The sequence below is a fragment of the Podarcis cretensis genome (genome assembly GCF_951804945.1).
Source record: "Podarcis cretensis genome assembly, chromosome: 18".
NCBI lineage: Eukaryota > Metazoa > Chordata > Lepidosauria > Squamata > Lacertidae > Podarcis > Podarcis cretensis.
Window position 1 is genome coordinate 9778617 of NC_137188.1, and position 17372 is coordinate 9795988.

Genomic DNA, 17372 nt, shown 5'->3' on the forward strand with positions numbered 1-17372 from the left:
ACGGTGTGGAACGCAGTTCAGCTACTGATGGATTGATTGTGCGGCTGCGGTAATGAATAAAAGCTCCCATTCAAACAATGACTATCACCAGTGCACGTAAGAAAGAAATACCGTATTTTTCGCCCCATAGGACGCACCGGCCCATAGGACGCACCTAGTTTTTAGGATGCACCAAGCAGAGGCTTTGCACAGCCATCCCCAAGCTAGAAGAGGCAGATGGAGCGCTCCGTCTCCCTCTTCTGCCTTCAGGGACAGCCTCCCTAGCCTCCGTGGGGCAGCAGCTTGCCCCGCTGTCCCCCGAGCTTGTGGGGCTGGCGGTGGGGAGAAGCTTGCTTGCTTCTCCCCATCGCCAGCCTCCAAACCAGGTCGGGGAATAACGGGATGGCGGCGCTCCGCCTCCCCGCTGTCCCCCGAGCTTGTGGGGCTGCCCGATATCTGCCCGAAGCCCGGGGTGTGCTCCGGAGTGCGCCCCATGCTTCGCGCTGCAGGCTGCCACCCGCAAGCCTTGCGAGCCCGGTGGGCACGCCCGCGGGCTCCCAAGGCTTGCGGATAGCTTCCTGAAGCCTGGAGAGCGAGAGGGGTCGGTGCGCACCGACGCCTCTCGCCCTCCAGGCTTCAGCGAAAGCCTGCCTTCGCCCCATAGGACGCACACACATTTCCCCTTCATTTTTGGAAGGGAAAAAGTGCGTCCTATAGGGCGAAAAATACTGTAATTTTTATCATCTACAATACTGTCTTATTTATTTTATGGTAACAGTGCATTGATTAGTGTTTTCATTTTATGGATCGATGGTCTTGTTAGATAGTAAAACTCATGTTCAATTGCTGTTTTAGGGATTGTTTTTAAAAGTCTGGAACAGATTGATCCGTTTCGCATTACGTCCTATGGGAAAGCTCGCCTTGGTTTTGGAACACTTTGGTTTTGGAACGGACTCCCGGAATGGATTCAGTTTGAGAACCAAGGTACCACTGTACTCAGAAGCAATCCCTACTTGGGGATGACGGTGGGAATGTTCTCAAACGACGCAGGCGGAGTGTTTTCATCTTTTATCTTTATTTTCAAAGCGCAGCAGACAAGCAAGCGAACCGATCTCCTTCGGGATTCCAGCGTGCTGTGCAAAACCTCGCACGGACAAATTCTGCAGCTTGCAGGATCCTGCGTTGAGCCATTCCTTGTGCCTGATCCTGCAGCCAAACTCTCCTTGAGTTCTCATCTCCCACCTCCCACTCCACAACAAACTTCCCTCTGTGTCCCTTCCTATGAGTTACCGTATTTTTCGCTCTATAAGACGCACCAGACCACAAGACGCACCTAGTTTGGGGGGGGGAGGAAACAAGAAAAAATAAATTCTGAATCCCAGAAGCCAGAACAGCAAGAGGGATCTGGCTTCTGGGATAGCCGCTGGGATAGCTGGTCTAGCTTTGCGCAGCTAAGCCAGAAGCTAGAACAGCGAGACAGAGCATTGCACAACACTCCATCTCCCTGTTCTGGCTTCTGGCTTAGCCACGCAGCCTGCATTCGCTCCATAAGACGCACACACATTTCCCCTTACTTTTTAGAAGGGAAAAGGTGTGTCTTATACAGCGAAAAATACGGTAAGTCTCCCCGCCACCCCAAGGCTCTGATCCATAGCATCTCCCACGACTCTCCTTGGCAGAACAATGGATTTGAATACCCCTTTTTTTCTTGCTTCTCTCCAACTCAGAATCCTACTCTCTTCAGCCTTATTGTCTCCAAAATAATGAAGCAGCGAAACCTTTCAGGATCTGCCCCCCTACACACAACACAGCCCCTACGGTTCCATTGGCCTTGCCCTTTTCAATACAAGGCCAGGAGCAGTTGCCCATCTCTCAGGAACAGTTAAATATTTTCTTTTCTTCCCCTTCGGCAGCGTGACTCATTCTTTTGTCTACAGATGTTCTCCTTAAGCTCTCCTTTTGCCTTCTCGCCTCTTCTAAGAAACCTCACTTCCGAGCAAAACTTTCCTTCCCAAAACTTTCCTCCTCGTTCTTCCTTCTCTCCCTCTCTAGACATCAGGAAGAATTTTCTAATGGTACAAAGTGTGTCGCCGGGCAAATGGACTCTCCTTCGTTGGAGATTTTTCAGAAGAAGTCGGATGGTCTGGGATTGTTTAGCTGGGATTCCTGCATTGCAAGGAGTTGTAAAGGTAAGGTAAATGGACCCCTGACCATTAGGTTCAGTCGTGACTGACTCTGGGAGTGCGGCGCTCATCTCGCTTTATTGGCCAAGGGAGCCGGCGTACAGCTTCCGGGTCCTGTGGCCAGAAGGTCTAAGCCGCTCCTGGCGAACCAGAGCAGCGCACGGAAACACCGTTTACCTTCCCGCCGGAGCGGTACCTATTTATCTACTTGCACTTTGATGTGCTTTCTAACTGCTAGGTTGGCAGGAGCAGGGACTGAGCAACGGGAGCTCACCCCGTCTCGGGGATTCAAACCGCCGACCTTCTGATTGGCAAGTCCTAGGCTCTGTGGTTTGACCCACAGCGCCACCCACGTCCCTGCAAGGAGTTGTATTAGTTGCATTATTATTATTGTCATTTGAATGTAATATTGGGGTAGACGATTTGGAATTCTGCAAGAAGGAGCAAAGATTTAATCCATAAGGTCCTAAGCTGCACTATACATTTCAAGCCGTCTTTAAACAGTCAAAGAATAATGGGGAATGTAGTTTGTTCCGGGTGCTGAGAAATGTAGTTTGTTCCAGGTGCTATTCCCCTCCCGGAACTACAATTCCCAGAGTTCTCTGGGAAGAGGGACTGATTCATAAACCAATCTGGAAAACGTAGCACTGTGAGGGAACAAGCCTTAACAAACTACGGCTCCCAGAATTCTTTTGGGGAAGCTGTGGCTCTTTTGTGCAGTATCACACGCCTTTAAATGTATAACGCAGAAGAGCGGGACGGGTCCTATCGGAAATCCAGAGATCTCTACGGCTTTGATGGAGAGCCCAGCCACTCGCACCAGATCACTGGTTCCATGGTCAAATCTTACTATTTCAAGATGTTTCTTCCATAATGATGTTGTTGTTGTTGTTTAGTCGTTTAGTCGTGTCCGCCTCTTGGTGACCCCCTGGACCAGAGCACGCCAGGCACTCCTGTCTTCCACTGCCTCACACAGTTTGGTCAAACTCATCTTGGCCTCTTCGAGAACACTGTCCCACCATCTCGTCCTCTGTCGTCCCCTTCTCCTTGTGCCCTCAATCTTTCCCAACATCAAGGTATTTTCCAGAGAGTCTTCTCTTCTCATGAGGTGGCCAAAGTCTTGGAACCTCAGCTTCAGGATCTGTCCTTCCAGTGAGCACTCAGGGCTGATTTCCTTCAGAATGGAGAGGTTTGATCTTCTTGCAGTCCATGGGACTCTCAAGAGTCTCCTCCAGCACCATAATTCAAAAGCATCAATTCTTCGGCGATCAGCCTTCTTTATGGTCCAGCTTTCACTTCCATACATCGCTACTGGGAAAACCATAGCTTTTACTATACGGACCTTTGTTGGCAAGGTGATGTCTCTACTTCTCAAGATGCTGTCTAGGCCTGTCATTGCCCTTCTCCCAAGAAGCAGGCGTCTTTTAATTTCGTGGCTGCTGTCACCATCTGCAGTGATCATGGAGCCCAAGAAAGTAAAATCTCTCACTGCCTCCATTTCTTCCCTTTCTATTTGCCAGGAGGTGATGGGACCAGTGGCCATGATCTTAGTTTTTTTTGATGTTGAGCTTCAGACGATATTTTGCGCTCTCCTCTTTCACCCTCAATAAAAGGTTCTTTAATTCCTCCTCACTTTCTGCCATCAAGGTTGTGTCATCTGCATATCTGAGGTTGTTGATATTTCTTCCAGCAATCTTAATTCCGGCTTGGGATTCATCCAGCCCAGCCTTTCGCATGATGAATTCTGCATATAAGTTAAATAAGCAGGGAGACAATATACAGCCTTGCCGTACACCTTTCCCAGCAGGTTAGTTTTACGATAATAAAGCTGAGCAGCGAGAAAGCTCGTATCGGACGTCTTGCAATGATCCTTGCGAGATAAGCTAGGGTTTCTTCCTTGGAGTCCCTTGCGGGCTTTCAGTTGGGTGGAGAATTCCCTCCACCAGACTCACCAGGAGTGGAAACTCACCCACGGACCCGAACGCCCTGTTGCCTGGCCCAGCATCTAGCAGAGCCTCATAGGTGAAATTCTGCAACCAGACCCCTTGGCCAGACTTTGATCCGAGAGCAGAGTTTTCAGTATCCTGGCTCTTGGTGGAGCACTGCAAATGGTGAGGACTTCTTTGAGGTCCACTTGGACCATGGTTCTTCTGGACCACGATGACTCTGGAGTAGTCCACTCGGCTCCAGGTGGACATGTTCTTCTGGGGCTGCCCCCCGCTTACCCAGGAGGGGCTCCCATTTCTGGTCATGGGGGCTGATTTCTGCAAAGGCCCGGGAACATCCACCAGCCACTGGTTCCCCAAAAACGCCTTCCTCCCCATCTCCTCCGACTGGGAGGGGAGGACTCTCAGGAGGTCGGTGATGGTCAAGGTGAGATAATCTCGACTCCATTTCTCGGGGCGACAAGGAGAGAAATCCTAAATAATAATAAGAAGAATAATTTATTATTTGTACCCTGCCCATCTGGTTGGGTTTCCCCAGCCACTCTGGGCGGCTTCCACAGAGACCAAAAATACACTAAGATGTCACACATAAAAAACTTCCCTGAACAGGGCTGCCTTCAGATGTCTTCTGAATGTCAGGTAGTTGTTTATCGCTTTGACATCTGAAGGGAGGGCGTTCCACAGGGCGGGCGCCAACACTGAGAAGGCCCTTTGCCTGGTTCCCTGTAGCTTTGCTTCTTGCAGGGAGGGAACCGCCAGAAGGCCCTCGGCGCTGGATCTCAGCGTCCGGGCAGAACGATGGGGGTGGAGACGCTCCTTCAGGACAAGAAGGGGCTTTAAGGGGTATCCTTTAAAAATTCTGTCTCTCTGGTTGGACTGGTGTCGTGCCCATATTGTAGTTCTCTGGGTCCAGCGATGGTTACAGCCTCTGCTCAGTGATTGGTTGAACTGCCCTTAGGTCACAGAAGCACTGTGCTGGCCAATGATCCCATTGGCCGAGTCCTTAATGCCATCGGTTCCATGTTCTAATTGGGCTGCAATGCTTTTCTAATGCCCCTGCTCAGCGATTGGCTGAACTGCTCTTAGGTCACAGACAGGCTGTGTTTGAAGGCGATTTTAACTGCCCAGGGTGTGTGTGTGGAGAAATCCCTTTTGTGCCAATCCAAGCCACCCACCCAAACAACACTATCCTGGTATGCCCACCAATAACACTTTGGAGGTCCCGAGTCGCAAGGTGGTTAGATTGGTCTCAGCTAGGGCCAGGGCCTTTTCAGCTCTGGCCCCGACTTGGTGGAACGCTCTGTCACAAGAGACCAGGGCCCTGCGGGACTTGACATCTTTCCACAGGGCCTGCAAGACGGAGCTGTTACGCCTGGCCTTTATGTTTTTCTCCCCTTATGGCTTTGATTTATGGGCTACTACTAAAACGAGGCTGCATTTTAAATTGCATTTCAACCCGTATTTTAACTCATATTTTAATTAACTGTTTTTTTTTCCTTTCTTCTGTTACGTTTTATTGTCATTTTTTTGGTGTTAGCCGCCCTGAGCCCAGTTCTGGCCGGGGAGGGCGGGGTATAAATAAAAAATTGTTATTATTTATTATTACTCACCAGACACATTTTTTGCGGTGCCCATGTAGCAAGGTTGCTTTTTGCCGGGTCGGGAATCGGTGGCCACAGATACTTCCGAAGCCTGAAAAATCCAGAGACTTTAGTTAAAAGAGTGGAGGGAGGAGACCAAAAAAAAAAAAAAAGGGACTTCAACTGTAACAAGTTCGGAAAATTAAAAAGGAAAGCAAAATCTAGTTTCTGGGTTTTTTTGTTTTTTTAAAAAAATAATATTTATTCAAATTTTAAAGATTACAAAGAGAAACAATAAAAAATAAAAATAAAAAATACATAAGAAATACAAACAAACAATTAAAAAACAACAACAGATCAGACCTTTACATAGCTTTCTTTCCTTTACTTATTTCCTTGACCTCCTCACACCTCCCTTTTTTGTATTCTAGTTCAGTTAGATGTTTCAGCAAATCCTTTCCAGCTTTGTTTTCATCCTAATAATTTATCTTAATATACTGTAATTCTCGTCTTTCAGCAAAATCTAGTTTCTGAAGCACCAGTCGTCTCTCTCCTTGTTTAGCCCAAGCAACAAAATTGCATCCTAGCAGGCAGAAGGTTTTGGTCCAGTTTCAAAGTGTCTCCTTCGCCGAATGAGTCTCGTATAATAATAATAATAATTATTATTATTATAATTTATACCTCGCCCATCTGGCTGGGCTTCCCCAGCCACTCTGGGCAGCTTCCAACAAAATATTAAAATACATTAATGCATCAAACATTAAAAGCTTCCCTAAACAAGCAAGGTGAGGTGTGTGTGTGTGTGTGTGGACAGGGCTGCCTCGGTGGTGGCCCCAGGCTTCCGAAATGTGCTTCTGAGGAAGCCCCACTGAGCCCTGGCACGGGGCATGCCAGCCTCTGCCAACCTGCTTCTCTCCAGATACAGTGGTGCCTCGCAAGACGAAAAGAATCCGTTCCGCGAGTCTTGCGGTTTTTTCGTCTTGCGAAGCAAGCCCATTAGCGGATTAGCGGATTAGCGCTATTAGCGGCTTAGGGGCTTAGCGGATCAGCTGTTAAGCAGCTTAGCGGCTTAGCGGATCAGCTGTTAAGCGGCTTAGCGGATCAGCTGATAAGCGGCTTAGCGGCTTAGAAAAAGGGGGGGGGAAGGAAAAAAAAACCGTAGGAACTCACAAGACATTTTCGTCTTGCGAAGCAAGCCCATAGGAAATTCGTTTTGCAAAGCACCTCCAAAACGGAAAACCCTTTCGTCTAGCGGGTTTTCTGTCTTGCGAGGCATTCGTCTTGCGGGGCACCATTGTACTTTTGGACGACAATGCTCACCAGCCCGTCTGCATGCTGGCTGGTGCTGATGGGAGCTGTAGTTTGAAACAGCCATGGGGGCTTGAGGCTGGCGGGAGTTGTAGTATGAGATGGCTACAACGGCTGGAGCCGTAGTCCAGAAGGGAGAGACTTTCCCACAGGTGTAGAAAGGGGCTCAGGGTGTTTTCTTGAGTCAAGTAGCCCCAAGCGGCAAAATGGTTCCTTGAGGTTGTTATTTTTAAAAGAGAGAGAGAAGGAAAAGTTGGGAGCCCTAGCAAACGACAGGTTGGGGCTAGAGGGATGGGGAAAGCCATGCTTTGTGGATACACACAACCGATGCTTCCAGAGGCAGGCCAGCGACCCAGCAAGGAGGACGATGAGGAACCCCACGGATAGAACGGAGGAGAGAATTTCGGTTTCGCCGTAATCTGCAGAGAAAGCAGAGGGAGAAAGAGGGAGCTTCAGATCTCGGAGGCCGAGGCATTCAGCAAAGAGAAACTGTTAACGGAAAAAATCTGAGGGCTTCCTTGGACGAAAACAAAGAAACCAACCAGGATAACTTGGAGCAAAACAGCAGCCTGTAGGCTTGGCCTTTATTGATCTGTTGCAACAGGGTGCTCCCCTCACCCACAGGAGAGAGGAGGGACCCAGAAAAATGGTGTGCAAGGCCTTATAAAGACTTTTGAAATTGCCACCCTGTAGATCAAGACCACCCCCAGAAACATCACACATACATCACAGAAGGGGTGTAACCTAAGACCACCCCCCAGATACATCACACCTACATCACAGAAAAGGCGGTCTACAACAGAAATTTGAATGTTGTTTTTCTCCTGTTGTTGTTTATCTCCTGTCTGGCTGGTTACTTGATTGGATTGCCTGGGGAGCCCGGCCAGTCTTTTGTAGTGATAAATACTTATTTCCTGGGCCAGGTCACAGGCTCACACCCTATTCAAACACAGACATACCCTTAAGACAGGATTTGTGAGGAAAGAGACAATGGGAGATTTCCCACTTTGACCTTGCAGAGAAAACATTTGCTCAGTTTAGGAATAAAAATGGCTTCAGGTGGGTCTTCCTGTGCTGATCTATGTACGTGTGGTTATGAACCTTGCCATATATCTAAGACCTCAAAATGCCTATCACAAAACCAACGCCACCCCTTCCTGCCATCCACAGGGATACAGCCACAGTATTGTCCATTTCATAGAAGGGGTTGGGAACCACTATGTAAAACAGTACATAAAAGTTTTCTGCTCCACTGCACCATCTAGTGTTGCATGTTTGCAATGCATTCAAAACACTTGTTTTTTTTACTAATGTAGCTGAGTCCTTGGAGTGTATTTCTGAATGTAATAGAATATGTAACATGTAACTCTTCCCCCCCCCCTTAGTTTTTATTACTTTTGGTTTCCCCTTCTGTTGAAATGTATCAGAAACACAAATAAAACAAAGAAACAAATAAATTGACTGGTTCAGTGTAGAGCAACTGTAATGAGCAAGTAAAAGGTAAAGGTAAAGGGACCCCTGACTGTTAGGTCCAGTCGTGACCGACTCTGGGGTTGTGGCGCTCATCTCGCTTTACTGGCCGAGGGAGCCGGCGTACAGCTTCCGGGTCATGTGGCCAGCAGGACTAAGCCGCTTCTGGCAAACCAGAGCAGAGCATGGAAACGCCGTTTACCTTCCCGCCACAGCGGTACCTATTTATCTACTTGCACTTTGATGTGCTTTCGAACTGCTAGGTGGGCAGGAGCAGAGACCGAGCAATGAGAGCTCACCCCGTCACGGGGATTCGAACCGCCGACCTTCTGATCGGCAAGCCCTAAGCTCTGTGGTTTAACCCACAGTGCCACCCGAGACCCAATGAGCAAGTAAATGGGGGTAAAACATGGGCTTGTATGAAAATAACCCCACGGCTGCCTCTTTTAGAGGGGGCATCCAGTAAACGAGCTGCTTGGATAGTTTTATGGATCAGTACAAAAAGTTGCTGGATCTCGAGCGCTCCTGTTGCTTCTCCGTATCTTATCTTGCCATATAATAAATTGTAAGGGTGTCGTCACGCTACTCCAATGGTCTGGCAGCTTCCAGAATGCAGCTTCCTACTGCCTGGCGGAAGAGGATCCTATTATCTCCTGCTTGGACTACTGCAACGCGCTCTACGTGGGGCTACCTTTGAAGGTGACCCGGAAAGTGCAATTAATCCAGAACGCGGCAGCTAGACTGGTGACTGGGAGCAGCCGCCGGGATCACATAACACCGGTCCTGAGAGATCTGCATTGGCTCCCAGTATGTCTCTGAGCACAATTCAAAGTGCTGACCTTTAAAGCCCTAAATGGCCCAGTATATACTCCACACCCATCGTCCAGCCCAGACACTGAGGTTCAGCTCCGAGGACCTTCTGGCAATTCCCTCATTGCGAGAAGTGAGGTTACAGGGAACCAGACAGAGGGCCTTCTCGGTGGTGGCGCCCGCCCTGTGGAACGCCCTCCCTTCAGATGTAAAGGAAATAAGCAGCTATCTTCTTTTTAAAAGACATCTGAAGGCAGCCCTGTTTAGGGAAGTTTTTAATATTTAACGCTGTATTGTTTTTAACACTTGATTGGGAGCCGCCCAGAGTGGCTGGGGAAACTCAGCCAGATGGGCGGGGTATAAATAATAAATAATAAATTATTATTATTATTATTATTGGCGCAGTCATGGGGCTGAATGGGAAAGGTGTCAACACTTCGGACGCAGGGACGGAGCGAAAATGCAACCCCAGGAAACCCCAGCATGTTCCCTCACCGGAGTCCTTGGTATGTATGGTCAGAACTGTTCCGTTTGTGCTCCCTCCATCGTTGGCGACGGCGATGAAGACCGTCACGGCGGAGCTAGGAGCCAGGCCTTCAATGAGGTAGCCGTGTACGGAGCTGTCCAGAACGACCGCCGCTGGAAAACAAGACAGAGGGGCTGTCCCTGAAGCAAGAAGAAGGCTACAAAATGGCTACCAGCCATAGTCAGAGGAGGCTGCGGTGCTTTTGAAGACCAGTTGCAAGAAACGCCAAGAGGGGAGAGTGGCGTTGTGCTTGGATCCTGATTCCCATTAGGACATTGGGTTGGTCACCCTGAGTACAGTGGTACCTTGGTTCTCAAACGCCTTGGGACTCAAACGCCTTGGTTCCCAAACGCTGCAAACCCAGAAGTAAGTGTTCTGGTTTCTGAACGTTTTTCGGAAGCCGAACGTCTGACGCAGCTGTCGGCTATTGTTTCCGGGGCGCCTGAACCAATCAGAAGCCGTGCCTTGGTTTCCGAACATTTCGGAAGTCAAACAGACTTCTGGAACGGATTAAGTTTGGCACTTTTGTTTTTGCTATTTATTTTGTGTGTTTGTGGCTTTGTCGGTTCATTGGTTTTTGTGACTGTGTGGAACCCAGTTCAGCTACTGATGGATTGACTGCGCGACTGTGGAAATGGATAAAAGGCCCCCATCCAAACAATGACTATCATCAGTGCAGATAAGGAAAAAAAATAATTTTAATTTTTGTCATCTACAACACCGTCTTATTTATTTTATAGTGCAGTACAGTGGTACCTCGGGTTAAGTACTTAATTTGTTCTGGAGGTCTGTTCTTAACCTGAAACTGTTCTTAACCTGAAGCACCACTTTAGCTAATGGGACCTCCTGCTGCTGCCACGCGCTTTCTGTTCTCATCCTGAAGCAAAGTTCTTAACCCGAGGTAATATTTCTGGGTTAGGGGAGTCTGTAACCTGAAGTGTATGTAACCCGAGGTACCACTGTACATTGATTGTTGCTTTCATTTTATGGATCAGTGGTCTCGTTAGATAGTAAAATTCATGTCAAATTGCTGTTTTAGGGGTTGTTTTTAAAAGTCTGGGACGGATTAATCCATTTTGCATTGCTTTCTATGGGAAAGCGTGCCTTGGTTTTGGAACGCTTTGGTTTTGTTCTGCTTGTGGGGGGGGCAGTGTTAAAAATATACAACAAAGTTTCTCAAGGAGCTGAGATTTCTGCAGGTGCAACTTAGGCCCTCATCTAGCACCTGAGATCTTTGCCAGAGTTACTTTGACCCATTGAAACATGCCTTTCACCTCCTTAAGGCAGGGGTCAGCAAACTTTTTCAGCAGGGGGCCGGTCCACTGTCCCTCAGACCTTGTGGGGGGCCAGACTATACAGTGGTATCTCAGGTTAAGTACTTAATTCGTTCCGGAGGTCTGTACTTAACCTGAACTGTTCTTAACTTGAAGCACCACTTTAGCTAATGGGGCCTCCTGCTGCCGCCGTGCCGCAAGAGCACGATTTCTGTTCTCATCCTGAAGCAAAGTTCTTAACCTGAAGCACTATTTCTGGGTTAACGGAGTCTGTAACCTGAGGTACCACTGTATTTTGAAAAAAAAAATATGAACGAATTCCTATGCCCCACAAATAACCCAGAGATGCATTTTAAATACAGTGGTGCCCCGCAAGACGAACGCCTCGCAAGACGGAAAACCCGCTAGACGAAAGGGTTTTCCGTTTTGGAGGCGCTTCGCAAAACGAATTTCCCTATGGGCTTGCTTCACAAGATGAAAGTCCATAGGGAAATCTCCGGGACAGCGGGGAAGCGCAGCGCGTCTTCCCCACTGTCCTCGGACCTCCTCCGAAGGCTGGCGGTGTGGCGGAGAGACCTTCTCCCCGCGCCAGTCTTCGGATGGCTGTCCTGAAGACTTGCGGTGGGAGGAGGGTTTTCCTTCCCACCGCCAACTTTCAGAATGCTGTTCTGAATGTTGGCGTGGGGAGGAAAAACCCTCCTCCCACCGCAAGCCCCGGGAACAGAGGAGAAGCGCTGCGCGCCTTCCCCTCTGTTCCCGTACCTGTCCTGAAGGCTTGCGGTGGGGAGAAAAGCCCTTCTCCGCACCGCCAGCCTGGCAAGCGGTCTCCATAAAGGTAAAGGTAAAGGTACCCCTGCCCGTACGGGCCAGTCTTGACAGACTCTGGGGTTGGTGCGCCCATCTCACTTAAGAGGCCGGGGGCCAGCGCTGTCCGGAGACACTTCCGGGTCACGTGGCCAGCGTGACATCGCTGCTCTGTCGAGCCAGAGCCGCACACGGAAACGCCGTTTACCTATTTATCTACTTGCACCTGGAGGTGCTTTCGAACTGCTAGGTTGGCAGGCGCTGGGACCGAGCAGCGGGAGCGCACCCCGCCGCAGGGATTCAAACCGCCGACCTTTCGATCGGCAAGTCCTAGGCGCTGAGGCTTTAACCCACAGCGCCACCTGCCTCCATAGGAACGCATTAATTGATTTTCAATGCATTCCTATGGGAAACCGTGCTTCGCAAGACGAAAAACTCGCAAGAAGAAAAAACTTGCGGAACGAATTAATTTCGTCTTGCGAGGCACCACTGTAAAAGGGCACATTCTACTCATGTAAATATATGCTGATTCCCAGACCGTCCACAGGCCAGATTGAGAAGGCAATTGGGCCGGATCCGGTCCCCGGGCCTTAGTTTGCCTACCCATGCCTTAAAGTCTAGAAACTTGGTGTGTCTTTTAAAAAAATGTTAAAGCAACCACAGAAACATTTTTTGCAATGGGGGGGGGGCGTGTTCCCTGTCAGAACAGAACAAAGCACACCCTTACTATGCTCGTCGTCACCCTCTTTTTTGTAGAAGACGGTGTAGTTTCGTATCACCCCGCCGCGTTCCTCCAAAGGGAGAATCTCCCACTGCAACTCGACCCGGGACTTCCAGACTCGGACGGGATATAGAGTCGGAGCACGGAGTGGAGCTGAAGAAAGAGTGAAGAAGGAGGGAAAGGGGGGAGAGGGCGAAATATGAGTATCCGTTTATAGACACACAAATCGAACTCTGCATTTACCGTATTTTTCGCCCCATAAGCCGCACCTGACCATAAGATGCACCTTGTATTTAGAGGAGGAAAACAAGGAAAAAAATATTCTGAACAAAACAGTGGATGTATGACTTTTGTGGTTCATGCTGTGGCCACAGACATGATATGTGATTTGGCGGTGAGTATCTCTCCTCATGTATAGTTAAAGCTCTGGTTTTCCCAGTAGTGATGTATGGAAGTGAGAGCTGGACCATAAAGAAGGCTGATGGCCGAAGAATGGATGCTTTTGAATTCTGGTGCTGGAGGAGACTCTTGAGAGTCCCATGGACTGCAAGAAGATCAAACCTCTCCATTCTGAAGGAAATCAGCCCTGAGTGCTCACTGGAAGGACAGATCCTGAAGCTGAGGCTCCAGTACTTTGGCCACCTCATGAGAAGAGAAGACTCCCTGGAAAAGACCCTGATGCTGGGAAAGATGGAGGGCGCAAGGAGAAGGGGACGACGGAGGACGAGATGGTGGGACAGTGTTCTCGAAGCTACAAACATGAGTTTGACCAAACTGCAGGAGGCAGTGGAAGACAGGAGGCCCTGGCGTGCTCTGGTCCAGGGGGTCACGAAGAGGCGGACATGACTAAATGACTAAACAACAACAACAAATAAGTTTCGATGGGTGGAATAATGGAATACTTTCTGGCCCCTCCTACCAATCTGTTTGGAGTAAGCACTGGTTGAATCCGAAGCCCAGATCTTGCCATCTATGAGAGCGAAAACTTTTAGTTCGTAGAGCTTTCCTGGCACGATTGTTTCTGGAGATGAATAAAGAGATTCCATAAGAGAGAAATTAGCGCAAAACTGTTGGGTTTCCCTGCTCCCCCCATCACCAGAATTCTGCTGACGCAACCAAGAACCGCATTAGCTTCTTTGCTGTTGCATCACACGGTTGACTCACCTGTAATGAGCGCATGGCCAACGCTCGCTGGCTGATAACACCAGGATATATCTCTGCCCTCTTTTGCAGGTAGTTGACCCCATTCGAAAATGTAGACTGTCACTGGGTTGCTTGGGAGGGGCCAGCGTAAGAGGAGGCTGTGGTCCCCTGCCGGAGACACCAGGACGGGCAGCGCGGACAGGAGAGCTAGGACCAAAAAAAAGAAGAACGTCACGGAATGCTCACCAACACTCCAAAACGCCTGTTTGGTCAGAAGATCCGAAGTTTGGGAGCAACAGCTGAGAAGGCCTTCTCCCTCATTCCCCACCCCCAAGCGTGCCATGGAACAGAGCTTCCCCCCCAAAAGTCTCAGGGCCTGTGCAGGTTTGTACAAGAGGATAAGGTAAAGGACCCCTGGACGGTTAAGTCCAGTCAAAGGCGACTATGGGGTTGCGGCACTCATCTCGCTTTCGGGCCGAGGAAGCCAGTGTTTGTCCGCAGACAGCTTTCCGGGTCGTGTGGCTGGCAGGACTAAACAGCTTCTGGCGCAACGGGACACCATGATGGAAACCAGAGTGCACGGAAAAGCCGTTTAGCTTCCCGCCGCAGTGGTACCTATTTATCTACTTGCACTTTGACGTGCTTTCGAACTGCTAGGTTGGCAGGAGCTGGGACAGAGCAATGGGAGCTCACCCCGTCATGGGCATTTGAACCGCGAACCTTCTGATCAGCAAGCCCAAGGGGCTCAGTGGCTTAGACCACAGTGTCTACACTAGCCGGTAGAAGACAGATGAGTCTGAGATGAGTGTAAAGCAAAAGACAAAGGACCCCTGGATGGTTAAGTCCAGTCAAAGGCGACTATGGGGTTGCGGCGCTCATCTCGCTTTCGGGCCGAGGAAGCCAGTGTTTGTCCGCAGACAGCTTTCCGGGTCGTTTGGCCAGCAGGACTAAACTGCTTCTGGCGCAACGGGACATGTGACGGAAACCAGAGTGCACGGAAACGCTGTTTAGCTTCCTGCTGCAGTGGTACCTATTTATCTACTTGCACCGGCGTGCTTTCGAACTGCTAGGTTGGCAGGAGTTGGGAGAGAGCGACAGGAGGTTACTCCATTGCGGGGATTCGAACCGCCAACCTTCTGAACAGCAAGCCCAGGAGGATGGGGGGTTTAGACCACAGCGCCACCCACTCCCCGATGGGAGAATGCGGTCCTTCTGATAGCCTGGGCCTAAGGAATGTGTCCTTGAAGTCTTGCTTGCTTGACCAAAGCTCTTGCTGTGCGAATGTGAGTAGAATCCAGCCTATTGAACAAAGATAAAAATGGCATTTCCTGCCAACCTAGCAGTTTGAAAGCACGTCAAAGTGCAAGTAGATAACTAGGTACCACTCCAGCGGGAAGGTAAACGGCGTTTCCGTGCGCTGCTCTGGTTCGCCAGAAGCGGCTTAGTCCTGCTGGCCACATGACCGGGAAGCTGTACGCCGGCTCCCTCGGCCAGTAAAGCGAGATGAGCGCCGCAACCCCAGAGTCGGCCACGACTGAACCTAATGGTCAGGGGTCCCTTTACCTAAAAATGGCATTTGCTGTTCCCCACCCTCCTACTTCACCTTCTTGACCGCCGGATGGCGGGACCACGAGTTTGGTCGGAGGAGACATGCCCACCATGTTGGTGGCCACCACAAGGAATGTGAATTCCTCTCCGGCCGGGAGGAGGAGGCTGCACTGCAGGTCTGGAGTGAAGCATTGCAGCATCGCGGGCTCCCCTCTCTTTTGTGAGTGAAGGCTGTATCCCAGAATCTCGCCGTTTGCCTCCTTTGTGGTCAAGGGCTGAAAGGAGGAAGCAAAAGGAAATGTTTGCAACTGTTATAAGAAAAGAAACTGCTCCTTTTTCCCTTTTGTGGAATCCAAGAAAGACCTACATTGCCTCCCAGTACGTTTCCAAGCACAATTCAAAGTGTTGGTGCTGACCTTGAAAGCCCTAAACGGCCTCGGCCCAGTATCCCTGAAGGAACGTCTCCACCTCCATCATTCTGCCCGGACACTAAGGTCCAGTGCCGAAGGCCTTCTGGCGGTTCCCTCCCTGCGAGAAGCCAAGGTACAGGGAACCAGGCAGAGGGCCTTCTCGGTGGTGGTGCCCGCCCTGTGGAATGCCCTCCCACCAGATGTCAAAGAGAACAACAACTACCAGACTTTTAGAAGACATCTGAAGGCAGCCCTGTTTAGGGAAGATTTTATCGTTTGATGCATTACTGTACTTTAATATGTTGTTGTAAGCCACCCAGAGTGGCTGGGGAAGCAGGGTATAAATAATAAACAAACAAACAAACAAACATTATTATTATTATTATTATTATTATTATTATTATTATTGAGTCCTTATGTAGGTTCTCTATTGGTAGGAGAAAATAACAGAGGCCAACCAGAGAATATTGAGAAGCAAAGCAGCTCGTAAGCCTGATCTTTATTAAACTGTTGCAACAGGGTCTCCACTTACCACACGCAGGAGGGAGGAGGAACCCAGAACATTGGTGTGCAAGCTCTTATATAGACTCTTGAAACTGCCTCCCCTGTAGCTCAAGACCATCCCACAAAACATCATGCATACAGCACAGAAAGAGGTGGTCTCCAGCAGAAATTTGAGTGTGTTGCTTCTCTCCTGTCTGCCAGGATGCCTGATACTGTAATGCCTTATCTGATTGCCTTTTCTGGGTAGCCTGGCCATTCCGTTTACCTTCCCGTCGCAGCAGTACCTATTTATCTACTTGCCCTGGTGTGTTTTCGAACTGCTAGGCGCTGTGGGTTAAACCACAGAGTCTAGGGCTTGCTGATCAGAAGGCCAGTGGTTCGAATCCCCGCAATGATGGGGTGAGCTCCCGTTGCTCGGTCCCTGCTCCTGCCAACCTAGCAGTTCGAAAGCACGTCAAAAGTGCAAGTAGATAAATAGGTACCACTCTGGCGGGAAGGTAAACAGCGTTTCCGTGCGCTGCTCTGGTTTCGCCAGAAGTGGCTTAGTCCTGCTGGCCACATGACCCGGAAGCTGTACGCCGGCGGCCAGTAAAGCAAGATGAGCGCCGCAACCCCAGAGTCGGCCACAACTGGACCTAATGGTCAGGGGTCCCTTTACCTTTACTTTACATCATATACCCCAAATGCGGCCCTTCGGGACCTCAAGACGCTGTCTTTGTGCGGCGAATCTTTCACCCGTCCAGCAACAGGCTTGCGCTCAGACAATGAATTTGGCACCGTGCCGCCTGCACATTCCAGGACCCTTTCACTCCACGGTGTCGGTGCATTGGGTATCGCTCCCTACCTTCCACATGAGGACGACCACTCTGTTTCCATAGCCATCGGAGTGTCCTAACTTTCTCCAAAGAGCTGGCCCTGTCGACGGAACTGCAGCAGAAACAAAACGCCGAGATTCAGTACAGGCCCAGGACCCTCGTACCTACGGGACCGCCTCTCCTGGTATGCCCCACAGAGGACCTTACAGTCTTCAAACAAAAACATCCTGAAGGTCCCAGGCCACAGGGAGGTTAGGCTGGCCTCAACCAGAGCCAGGGCCTTTTCGGCTGTGGCTCCGATCTGGTGGAACGCTCTGCCAGAAGAGACCTGGGCCCTGTGGGGCTTGACAT

The 17372-nt window shown here is 49.8% G+C and overlaps 1 protein-coding gene across 1 annotated transcript in view; it reads right to left on the reverse strand.

Moving 5' to 3' along the window:
- Positions 1–3297: 3297 nt before the first annotated feature.
- Positions 3298–17372, reverse strand: part of LOC307207356 (granulocyte colony-stimulating factor receptor-like) — a gene marked incomplete at its 5' end in the record, with an annotated part of 34032 nt that continues 19957 nt past the window's right edge. Inside the window, 9 exons of the mRNA XM_079961123.1 lie at positions 3298–4582; positions 5719–5800; positions 7319–7415; positions 9772–9915; positions 12608–12754; positions 13521–13622; positions 13766–13951; positions 15348–15567; positions 17051–17133. Of these exons, the coding sequence (XP_079817249.1) occupies positions 4046–4582; positions 5719–5800; positions 7319–7415; positions 9772–9915; positions 12608–12754; positions 13521–13622; positions 13766–13951; positions 15348–15567; positions 17051–17133 (1598 nt within the window). The 3' untranslated portion in view covers positions 3298–4045. The remainder of the gene's footprint in view (positions 4583–5718; positions 5801–7318; positions 7416–9771; positions 9916–12607; positions 12755–13520; positions 13623–13765; positions 13952–15347; positions 15568–17050; positions 17134–17372) is intronic.